At 45.8% G+C, this 12,274-nt stretch overlaps 2 protein-coding genes across 2 annotated transcripts in view; one reads left to right on the top strand and one right to left on the bottom strand.

The window, feature by feature from the left end:
* Positions 1 to 12,274, top strand: part of T265_08538 (hypothetical protein) — a gene marked incomplete at both ends in the record, with an annotated part of 21,997 nt that overhangs the window by 5,165 nt on the left and 4,558 nt on the right. Inside the window, 8 exons of the mRNA XM_009174375.1 lie at positions 283 to 427; positions 463 to 690; positions 726 to 872; positions 4,329 to 4,647; positions 4,933 to 5,082; positions 6,064 to 6,264; positions 7,164 to 7,415; positions 7,746 to 8,059. Of these exons, the coding sequence (XP_009172639.1) occupies positions 283 to 427; positions 463 to 690; positions 726 to 872; positions 4,329 to 4,647; positions 4,933 to 5,082; positions 6,064 to 6,264; positions 7,164 to 7,415; positions 7,746 to 8,059 (1,756 nt within the window). The remainder of the gene's footprint in view (positions 1 to 282; positions 428 to 462; positions 691 to 725; positions 873 to 4,328; positions 4,648 to 4,932; positions 5,083 to 6,063; positions 6,265 to 7,163; positions 7,416 to 7,745; positions 8,060 to 12,274) is intronic.
* T265_08539 (hypothetical protein) lies at positions 5,450 to 5,647 on the bottom strand (the record flags this gene model as incomplete). The annotated part of the gene is made up of 1 exon (XM_009174376.1): positions 5,450 to 5,647. One exon carries the CDS (start codon positions 5,645 to 5,647, stop codon positions 5,450 to 5,452), a length of 198 nt encoding a protein of 65 aa, XP_009172640.1.

The following is a 12,274-nucleotide window of genomic DNA, read 5'->3' as shown; positions in this document are numbered from 1 at the left end:
ATATATATATATATATATATATATATATAATCGCAGTAAGTTACCTGCCGTTTGCTGTAAGACTTATTCCCGACCGTTTGTTCTCCTTGCAGCTACTTTGTGACCCAAATCTGTCATCAAGCACTCCATGAAAAACGGGTTCGTGGCAACTCATTCCGAAGATGAGCGGTGCAGACGGTGTGGCCTTGGCGGTTGAGTTATTTAGAACAACCTTTCCAACGCTAGACAGTGATGTTTCAAGCTACGTTGAAGGTAACCCTACCTTACTTACTAATTTTTCAGGAATTTTGCAGGAAAATGCCGAACATTTTGATTGTGAAGGTGATGTGCACGATGCGATTGGTGGTCTTCTGAGTAGCTTTTCCACTGAGGTGTCTGAGAAAGAAGTGGACGAGTTGTGTTCCAGGATCTATGCGTTGATGAGTTCGTACGTGCTCCTTGTTCTATGACCATTTTTAGCAGGCAGAATTTCAAGGACCATGAGCAGACATTAGATGCTCCTGTACATATGGCCACCTTACTTGATAACTTCTCCGACAAGGTCGCGGACAACAATAGCATTTGGATGGCAAAGCGTGATATGTCTTCCGTGGTGGACCTCAAGAAGCTCGAGAAGGCTGAGGCCAAACTTAAAGAAAAGCAAGAGAAAAAAGGATTGAACTCAAGAACTGTTGGATCTTGTAGCACTAAGTATGTCCCAAGACAATGTGCCCTATAATATTTAGTTCCATAAAATCTCTGGACAACGGGGAGGACGTCGCCACTGTTAGTCAGCAGATCGATAGACGCGACGTTCACTCAACTGTGGATTCTTCTGGTCGATTTGTTGGTGATATTCGGATAGAAAACTTTGATGTCTGTTATGGAAGCAGGTAAAATACTATTCTCCACTGTACTGTGCAATGCGTAGAACACCGTTAGCGTTACAGACACTACGTTCCTCCAGAAGCCTACCGATATTTACACGGTCGCCTTGTTTTCCACTGCGTCCAACTTGCATGTTTTACTAAGGTACTCTTCCAGAACTAGTCTTGAAATGCTTCCAGTAGTGTTTTTTTCTGTCAGAGGAAGGACTGGCGCTATATCCTGTCTAAGTACGATTTCCTCACACTGCTGATCAGCCGATCTTGGTAGATCTTCAAGTGTTCAAACTTCTGGCTGGGAGGTCGCAGGTTCAAAACTCCCTGGAGTTTCGTATGAGACACATTGCTGGTGATTCCCAATGTGGCTGGAACAGCTGTGAATGTATCCTCAGCTTTTCAGCGAGATGGCTCAGTGGTTAGAGCGCGGAAAGTCCGCGGTGCGAACTCGACCTCTGCCATCCGACTTCCCCTGTCCAGACTTGGGCAACGTGACAGCATCCCAGCCCTCGTTCTTCCTTCTAGTGGCATGGTAGTTGAACATCGAAAGGTGTTACAGCTGAACGATTTTTGCAGCATAGACTAGTTATATCTACAGGAATCTCAAATGAACCGCTTCCGAATCTCACACTACCAATAAATTACAGTTCTTCTCACCTTCTAGCACTGTTACTTGAATCTCAAGGGTTGGCAACCTTCCGGTTAGCATACTGGGTTCTAGGTAGTACCATATCGTGTACACGGCTTTTCGTTTGTAATATTTTCAAAGGATATACTGCAAAACAGGGACATACTGCAGTGCTCTGCCCATCAACACTCGTACCGATCACTTTGTTTGTACGACCATGTGGGAGGCAAGATGATCCCACACTACCCAGTTTGAGGACGGTAAGAAATGTCAGCGGCTACAGCCAAACTGGGTGGTTTAGGATCTTCGGACTTTCCTGCTTCCTCGCATTTGGTTAGGAACCCTACAGGACATGGCACATAGCGAATCCCTCTCTCTCTCTCTCTCTTGTTCAGCTCTAATACCCTTTCTGTGCCTCTCTGCCGAGGAAGCACGAGGGCTGAGATATTGCTAGGGTGCCAAGCTTAGACTGGAGCGATCGAGATGCCAGGGTTGGGTTCGACCCGAGGATTTTTCGGTCAGCAAGTTCGCGCCCCAATCAATGAGTTATCCCAAGTTGACCTCATTTGCGATCATGCTGTCACTTTCCAGCCGGATTACTTTGCTAGACTTTGTCTGTCGTGTGCTGGGTGTATGTGAACAAACGTTCACGTAGACTGGCCTTTTCTTTTCGCCAAGTCCCTAAACTTTTTCTGCTGTTTTCCAGGGCACTCTCCTTACGATTGTTTGACAGCTAAGGATCAGTATATATGGCTGATGTGACATCTTCAGTGATGAAGATTTTGACCACAGTGGCAAGTCTCAGTCTCCATGTCCCTCTCTATTACGACCACCTGCTTGACAAGCCCGAATTGCTGTAGCATTATGTGGTTAGGGCTTTAAGTTTTATCATCTTATTAAATTAGAGTGCATGCCTGCACATCGTTTTGAATTTATCTTGTAAGCCAAGTTCACGCAACTTAGTGACTCCTCCTAGAGTGTGGTTCCGCAGGGTGGAAGTATGTGGTAGCGGTGTGCTGTTTTTTGGGCGGTTCTTGACACTTCAGAAGGTTATGAGCTATACTGTTTCGACAATTGAGTTATCTGCTCTGATGATGAATGTCCGCCTAGCTACCAGTGTCAGTAGCGTTTTTGCTGTTGACTGTATTTTTAAGAGAACTCAGTTTATACTGTCTTTTTTCGACTAGGGATACCTTATGTCCTTTTGCACCAGGTTTTTAGATCAACTTGTTATGGTGGTACCCTGGTGCAACTTAGACTTTTATTACCGGCCTGACATTGTGTCAGAAAACGGCAGCTCGTGCTCATTCACCCTTTTTTGATCCGGCGGCTGGTAATCTGACATTCTAGCTCCTCACCAGTGCGCATTTGGCATGATACTTCCTCCTTACTTACCTGCGTTGAGCGTGACCTTACCACAAGGTCCATGGGCCGAACCCGATCTGGACTTCCCATGTCTAGGTTTGGATAACCTGGTAGTATCCCAGCCGTCGTGCTTCCTTCGGATGGCAGGATATAAACATCTGTATGTAGGTATCTGTCCAACCGCGCTCTGTCGACGTCTCTTGGATTAGTGACGAAATATTTGCAAGCCAGTTGTCACAATTGGAAAGCAGATCAACGAACAGTAATCCGGTTTAGCTGTTTCGTCTGACAATGCCACACAATCGTGTGGTAACATGTGTGTTACCATGAGATTCTTCTGCTCTTAAAAATGGATACAATTAATTGAACTCTGATGTTGAGATAGTTCGCCCGTAGAATAAAACATTTCCATAGTTCGCACCTATACCATATGAATATTTCCATGGTCTAAATGAGCAAACAGTAATAAACATTAAGCTTTTCGGGGTCTGGTCTTCAGATCAATACATTTGTAGTGGTCAAACTAAAGACAACTTGTGAAATAAACAACTGAGGTTGGGAGCCTAGCCAATTGGTTGCTAGCGGAATTACGATCCAAATCGGTGCAAATCGGTCTACATTGGCTTCCTTCAGCTCATTGCGTGTAAAAATTTTCGTTCCTCCAGAATACTGAGTTTTCACATTCTTGACATAAACACTTAACGTAAAGGGACAAGATAGGTCAATGCTTCGAGCGCGAATTCACCGACCGGAAGGTCCGTGGTTCCAACCCGACCTTTGCCTCTCAACTTCCCCTGTCTGAGCTTGGGCAACCCGGCAGTATTCCAACCCTCGTACTTCCTTCGAGCAGCATGGCAGCTAGGCAGCTAGGTGCTACAGCTGAACGATTTTTTACCTAACGTGAATTTATGCTACACCACGTTGTGTTTCTATCCACAGACAGCCCATGTAGCAACGGTAGTATAGTTGTACTACCGCTGTTTCTTTTGGAAAGATTGTGGTCATCTGGTTGACGCTGTTGACTTAATTCTCATGTATTAGGTTCTACTATCAACTCTGGTCTCTACTAAATATCGTGTGTATTTCTTCAGGGTACTCCTCCAAGGCGCAAATCTAACCCTGTCCTACGGTAGACGATACGGATTCGTCGGACGCAATGGGTTTGGAAAAACCACATTGCTGCGTGCTCTCTCCAGGTAAAACAGATGATTAACTTCCTTTGTTTGTGATTTCTTGTGTGTTCTAAAAACATTAGTCCGTATGCCAAATAGGGCATACAGGAAATGGGCACTGTCTGTATTTTGAAACTTATGCATATGAAATTATTGCAGCCTTCATTTCGCTTCATTTACGAGGTTGCCCGATATCAGTACTTGTTGGGTAGGACCGTAGCTTGGTTGACGACTATTGCTTATTGTATATTTGGTTTTTAAATCTCCAGCCCGTTCCGTGTTTACGTTCTAACCACTGTTCAGGCGAGATTTCCAGCTCCCACCTGGATTACGGGTTCTCCATGTGGAACAAGAAATACCCGGCGATTCAACGCCCGCGTTGGATAGTGTGGTGCAAGCTGATACAGAAAGAACCGCGCTGCTTTCCCAGTTGGCACAGCTGAAAGCATGTGTTTCTTCAAACGGTTTATCGGTACCGAGTGACAGTGCAACGGAGGAAGAAAAGAAATATGGCCATCTCTTGGCGGAAGTTTACTCTCGACTGGCAGCCATCGAGGCAGACAAGGCCCCAGCACGTGCGGCAGTCATTCTCCATGGCTTGGGCTTCAATCCAGAGATGCAGGTAGGTGTTTTGTCTTCCTTGTATCCTTGTTTGGCTGGTTGGTTCCTTGGTAGCTGGTTAGCTGGTTTCCATAAACATTCCTTTGTTCTATATAGCCGACGGTAACATGGATAGAGTCAATGTAACAGTTTTACTGCGACCACTCGCCACCCAAGCGGACGAAATGCTGAAAAGTTCTAATTTCCCGAGTTAGTTTGGGTGTAAGAACTTTTTAGTCTGAACTGAGCGTTTATGCTTTTTATGGTTGTTTCTGTGGCTACTGAACGATATACCCCGTTCTTTCAGAAACGTCCAACCAAGGAATTCTCAGGTGGCTGGCGGATGCGGCTCTCTCTGGCACAGGCACTGTTCGCAAAGCCTGACCTGCTGTTACTCGACGAACCAACCAATATGCTTGACATGCGTGCTTTGATTTGGTTGGAAGAATATCTACGGGTATGTCTTGATATTTCAACTTCGACTGGGCTTCGGTTTCTACAGTACTATACCATATGAGCTGCCAGAATTCTCCTTACTGGAAAATGTTTTGTGTGTCTAGTTTTGGAATCCCACAATTTTACCGAAATTGAGTCTCAGACTGTGATCATTCTACTACTTTTTTATTGCTTTGTACTCCGACTTCTGTTTGATCGGCTTGGCAAAAAGTAAACTTTCAGCTCTTCTAGATTCTGACCACCTTCGAGGCTTGAATGTGCTCATTTGGCCAGAACCAGCTTGCGCGTAGGGATCTGGGATGAAACCGAGGACGAAATGGCCAAGCATCGTTTTTAGTATAATTGCATTTTGGACAGCGTGTGGATAATTAGCAGTTGGCCTGCTCGACCAGAGGCTGTGTGCCGCGATTATATCCCGTCTCAATGTACAACCGTTTTAGATTCGGAGCACCACTTTCATAGAAGGCTTTGCTTAACGCACTTATGTGCATGATGAAGCCATCCACACGCTGACGTTGGTGATTGCTGGTTTTCTCATCATTGCCTATTGATTCGCCGAGATCCATATGTGAGCCCACCTTTGCGTAGATGTTAACTGAATTGATCTAGGTTAGCTCTGACTTTGTGACCGGGTAACTCGGGTAGGTTCAACGTGGCTACTTTACTCAATCGTGAGAAAGTCTGTACAGCTCTTCATTGAAAGGGCAAGCAAATAGCATCATTTGACAAATACACCCACTTGTGTACAAGTTTGGTTTTCACGAGAGACACTCGAATCCCAGCTGAATCACTCGCTTGTGATGTTCTTCAGCTGAATATGCTGGGTTCAAGCAAAACATAAGGTTGACGGAAATTCGGGGTTGCATCTACGTGACGAGCCCCGAGAAGGACAAAACCGGCGTGGGCTGTTGAAGGGTTTTCAGCAATCTTATGAGCTGTGTGTTACGTTTATGAATACCATCATGTTCTAATTTTATTGCAGTCCTCATCAAACATAATGGTCATCGTATCTCATGACCGCTCGTTTCTGAATAATGTGGCAACGGACATTATTCATCTAACCTCCCGCCGACTCGATGTCTATCGTGGTAACTATGATGCGTTTGAACAAGCGCGTGCGGACCGTCTCCTTGCACAGCAACGTGAATATGAGGCGCAACAGGCCGAACGCGCACACATTCAGGTATGCATCTGATCTATGCTATGATGTCGCCATTTTTTTCTCGATAGTCCTGGGTTGGACCCACCGGCCATGAGTTTTCCAACAAAACCACCCTAGACAGCGTATCTTACGAAGTTCACTCAGCATTACGAATGAGTGTACAGAAATCCAAACAAAAGCCAGTGTCACTGACTTTGAAATAGACCGGTACATTTTTCTAGTGGATACTGGATGGCCACTGGCGATCAGTATTTATTCACTGCTGCGTATGACCAAACTGTAGGTCCGAAAACTACTCTTTATGGAACGTAATGTTACAGAAGTATTTTATGATGTCTACTGATCCTCAATTCGTTCTGTCCTTGTCCGCGGTCGATCAGTATTTACGTCATTTAGCCTCACGACCTGAAATGCAAGGTGTCATGTAGTAATTCGGACAACGGAATCGTGGTTTATCGGTGACAGTATACGTGGAATATTTTTGCAAAACAGCTTAGTCTAATAAATATCCTGGACCAGATCAAAACGCATCCTCACTTAGTGATCCCTGACGGATTTGTGTAATGCCGAAAACTCCGGTACTTCACCTAGAAGAACCAACTCCATCTTGTTCTAAGCAGCAGGTTCATAACCACACTTAGCTGTGGGTTTCTGGTTGAAAGTGGAGTTGATTTATATTGGATGACCATTCACCAACTGATTATATGCGACTGTTTTTTCGTCTAACAGAGATTCATACCCAAAACTTTGTAGATAGGAGTCTTAGCTCTACCATTCAGGAATCGATGGCTGATCATCAGTGTAAGTTGAATGTAGACGGACCGTAGAGCTGTCCATTCTTCTAGGAGAGGCCCATGTCACTTACCAGTTGTACCCGTCGCTTGGTCGCTAATTCTGTGGTTTTCCTCTAATCCAATCAGCAATTTATCGACAAATTTCGGTACAAGGCTAACCATGCCCGGCTCGTTCAAAGTAGAGTGAAAATGTTGGAACGTCTTCCGCAACTTGCAATGCCGGAGAAAGATCCGAAAATCACCATTCACTTGCCTATCTGTGATAAACTATCCTCACCTGTCCTACAGCTTGACGAAGTTTGCTTCCACTACGTACCGGAAAAACCGATCCTGTATAAAGTCGACCTCAGTATCTCTTCGGACTCCCGGATCTGCATTGTAAGTTTTTCTCAGGTCGTTGCAGTACTATGATATCTAGAAGCATCCTGCTTGTTTGTGTTTCCACCAGGGTTTTAATTATCCTCATTCTTTTACTCTCCTCCTCACGAGCATTTTACTAAAGGAATTCTCAGAATTCTGGCGGCATCAATGACCATTTCTCTTCGTCAGTTTGTTGGAACATTCTTCAATTACGTCGTTCTGAATCACTGAAACTCAGAACTTCGTGACACAATATATATCCTGGCTGTTTACTAGTGTGATCACGAATCTCTTATCTTATTTTCTCTTATCTTATCTTATTTTCTCTTATCTTATCTTATTTTGTAGGTGGGAGAAAATGGCGCGGGAAAGACAACACTATTGCGCGTCCTCTTGGGGCAACTTGAACCAACCTCTGGTATGCGTCACACACATCGTGGTCTCCGTGTGGGCTACTTTAGTCAGCATCATGTGGACCAATTAGATTTGAGCTTAAACAGCTTGGAATTTCTGATGCGAAAATTCCCCAGTCAAAATGAGCAGACCTATCGCTCTCAGCTGGCAGGATTTAACATCACGGACATGTTGGCTCTTCAACCTATCGGTAGTCTTTCGGGTGGGCAGAAGTCACGTGTTGCTTTTGCTGCCATGTGCATGTCCAAGTAAGGCTTGGTTAATCTATTTTTGTCCTGGTTGTCATTTATCCAGCTTCATCACGCTTTTTGATGCGCAACGCTTTTGGAGTCAACCCGGGGGAGTATGGTGTCGCATTTTCCATTGAAATCGGTTCAGCGCATGGGTTAACGTTGCCTTGAACCTCATTTTATGTCAGTTTGGTGGTGTACGACTGTTGACTGTCGCACCTCTACCTCGCATGAGAAGCTGCAAGTGACATGTGGATAGTATGGTGACAGCTCATGGGATCAAAATAAATCGCGAAGCCAATCTAACTTGGACGTGAATCGCCTTCTGTAATGTACCGCTCATCTGCCAAAGCACATATACCCCGGTAACAGCCATTCCGTTGCACCTCTATTCTTGTCATTGAAAATGTATAGTGAAAGGCTTCCATCCTCCATTGTTTATTTACCATCTCTTCAAGAACAAACACACCATGAAACCAGTGAAAACTCAGCATTCTGTTTACAACTATCTGCGTCGGACATTCATCAAAACAATATGTTCGCGGCCTTGTGTTTCGAATTGCAGTAGCTCCACTCAGTAAGCCTTTGTAGAACGAACACGATTGTAGGGTAGATCATGAACACTTGCTGCCGATAGAACCTTCGCCGCTCCGACAACAGGATGCGTGAAATCAAGCAATCACGTTGGGGAAGCGCCAAACAAATTGTTTGGTAGTCTTCGGTGGATTTTTCCTGTTGGCAACTGGTGCAACTCAATAAGTCTGTAATTCTAAATATCAGTTTCAGCCATTGGTTTAAGAAAGTGCTTGAGTTACTCGGTGGCCTGAATAGAATTGTTGGCGTAATTTGTAATTTCTTGCTCCTTGGTCCCTCTCAAAGCACTGTCATCGTACCCCAGAGTCATATCCAAGTTCATCTTAGCTCGAGCGATGTCGCAATCGAAAGTTGATACCGACGAGTGACAGGAAGTTAATATCTTCCATAGTCATCCAGAAATCGCCTTCAACATAATTGTCACTTGGCATCAACTTCCCTGTTGGTGTTATGTAGCTGTGAGTTCTGTAACGTGTCCACGACGAAACTTTGTATAACTTTGTAGTGAATCAGAATCGCGAAAGCGGCACTTACACCGCATGCTGGCAAAATTTCCCAGGGGACAGGTATAGCGTGCCAGCGCGAAATGGAGGCAGCCACCGTCAAAATTAGTGCTGTGGGATCTTTCCGACGCTCTAGAGAGGTCCGCGTGATTTTTACAGATTTAAATATTACAGGACATGGCTTGTAGCCGGTTCTTGTGGTGGGCATGATCTCGCTTCCTAGCCGGACTGCTATTTGTTTGTTGTTGTGTGTCGGCCTCGTGTTGGATAACTTTCGCAAAACATGCTGGACCACTCTCACTGACGGCGTCTCACTCCGCTATAGTGCTCAGCTGAGCTGATGTTGGTCAAAGTTGTAGGTATCTTGCTTTTGTTCATCTCCCTTGGGAATACAACGCTTTTCAAATCAACTTCTCATCCCTCATTTTCGCCTCACTAGGTTGTTCTCTTGTGGTCTTAATTTTCCAACGGTCGTTTTGCTGTTGGTTATGATCCCATCTCAACTCGCACACATCGTTCAGCTGCAGCACCTTTTCGGTGCATAGCTGCCATGCCATCCTAAGAAAGCACGAGGGCTGGGATACTACCAGGTTGCCCAAGCCTGGACAGGGGAAGTCGAGAGGCAGAGGTCGGGTTCGAAATACGGGCCTTCCGGTCAGTAAATTTGCGCTTTAAGCACTTGGTCCATCTCGGCCCCTACTCGCACACAGGACATCGTTCGTTAGAACCCTGCTGTGGGCAAGTCCCACATTCTGCTTTGCAATCTGAGGGCGTTTCCAACAATCAACAGGTTTCTGGATTCGAATTTGCCCAGCTAGTTTAGCCAGTTTTGAGGACTTCGGTGCGCTTATCTCCATTGTCAAGATTTGCCACCAGGCCTCTGAAACTCAGGTCCCTACTGCATTTGACGCCTCCCTTCTTACACTTTCACCTTTTCCTTCTTCCCCCCTCCCCCACACAAATTCGAATACTTTCTCCGCAGGTCCCAGCTCTAGGAAAACTCAGCATTCTGTTTACAACTATCTGCGTCGGACATTCATCAAAACAATATGTTCGCGGCCTTGTGTTTCGAATTGCAGTAGCTCCACTCAGTAAGCCTTTGTAGAACGAACACGATTGTAGGGTAGATCATGAACACTTGCTGCCGATAGAACCTTCGCCGCTCCGACAACAGGATGCGTGAAATCAAGCAATCACGTTGGGGAAGCGCCAAACAAATTGTTTGGTAGTCTTCGGTGGATTTTTCCTGTTGGCAACTGGTGCAACTCAATAAGTCTGTAATTCTAAATATCAGTTTCAGCCATTGGTTTAAGAAAGTGCTTGAGTTACTCGGTGGCCTGAATAGAATTGTTGGCGTAATTTGTAATTTCTTGCTCCTTGGTCCCTCTCAAAGCACTGTCATCGTACCCCAGAGTCATATCCAAGTTCATCTTAGCACGAGCGATGTCGCAATCGAAAGTTGATACCGACGAGTGACAGGAAGTTAATATCTTCCATAGTCATCCAGAAATCGCCTTCAACATAATTGTCACTTGGCATCAACTTCCCTGTTGGTGTTATGTAGCTGTGAGTTCTGTAACGTGTCCACGACGAAACTTTGTATAACTTTGTAGTGAATCAGAATCGCGAAAGCGGCACTTACACCGCATGCTGGCAAAATTTCCCATGGGACAGGTATAGCGTGGCAGCGCGAAATGGAGGCAGCCATTGTCAAAATTAGTGCTGTGGGATCTTTCCGACGCTCTAGAGAGGTCCGCGTGATTTTTACAGATTTAAATATTACAGGACATGGCTTGTAGCCGGTTCTTGTGGTGGGCATGATCTCGCTTCCTAGCCGGACTGCTATTTGTTTGTTGTTGTGTGTCGGCCTCGTGTTGGATAACTTTCGCAAAACATGCTGGACCACTCTCACTGACGGCGTCTCACTCCGCTATAGTGCTCAGCTGAGCTGATGTTGGTCAAAGTTGTAGGCATCTTGCTTTTGTTCATCTCCCTTGGGAATACAGCGCTTTTGAAATCAACTTCTCATCCCTCATTTTCGCCTCACTAGGTTGTTCTCTTGTGGTCTTAATTTTCCAACGGTTGTTTTGCTGTTGGTTATGATCCCATCTCAACTCGCACACATCGTTCAGCTGCAGCACCTTTTCGGTGCATAGCTGCCATGCCATCCTAAGAAAGCACGAGGGCTGGGATACTACCAGGTTGCCCAAGCCTGGACAGGGGAAGTCGAGAGGCAGAGGTCGGGTTCGAAATACGGGCCTTCCGGTCAGTAAATTTGCGCTTTAAGCACTTGGTCCATCTCGGCCCCTACTCGCACACAGGACATCGTTCGTTAGAACCCTGCTGTGGGCAAGTCCCACATTCTGCTTTGCAATCTGAGGGCGTTTCCAACAATCAACAGGTTTCTGGATTCGAATTTGCCCAGCTAGTTTAGCCAGTTTTGAGGACTTCGGTGCGCTTATCTCCATTGTCAAGATTTGCCACCAGGCCTCTGAAACTCAGGTCCCTACTGCATTTGACGCCTCCCTTCTTACACTTTCACGTTTTCCTTCTTCCACCCTCCCCAACTCAAATTCGAATACTCTGCAGGTCCCAGCTCTAGGACCGTGTTGTTCGCCCTGCATCACACTCAGCTGCAGCTTCTGCACGTCCGAGTTCAGTTACAACCCTAAACACTTCGAAGTCTGTTTTCAAACCCCGAAAGCCTGTCCATTTAGCCACCTTAAATGTTCGCACACTGAAGCAAGCAGATCAACAAGTGGCTCTTGCGCGTACGCTGGATTCCCTCTGTATTGATGTATGTTGTCTGTCAGAAACAAGGATGCAGGACGCAAGTACTGTAATCGAACTGACTGCCCCCTCGCTCTCTTCCAGGTTCCGACTGCGCACCTCTGGTGATGCAGAGGCCGCTGCAGCTGGATATGCTGGGGTGGGTATTGTATTGAGCGAACGAGCGGAACCGTCTCTGCTTGATTGGATACCCGTAGACAGTCGCCTCTGTGCGGTTCGTTTGGCAACATCTGTGAGGGGAATCTCGGAAAGTGAGGTTTATCGCACCCTGTTTATTGTGTCTGCATACGCCCCAACTGACTGTAGCTCTGAATCTGCCAAGGACATTTTCTATGACGCTCTAGGT

This window comes from Opisthorchis viverrini (genome assembly GCF_000715545.1).
Source record: "Opisthorchis viverrini unplaced genomic scaffold opera_v5_226, whole genome shotgun sequence".
Lineage (NCBI taxonomy): Eukaryota > Metazoa > Platyhelminthes > Trematoda > Opisthorchiida > Opisthorchiidae > Opisthorchis > Opisthorchis viverrini.
This window is presented reverse-complemented; position numbering and strand designations above follow the sequence as displayed.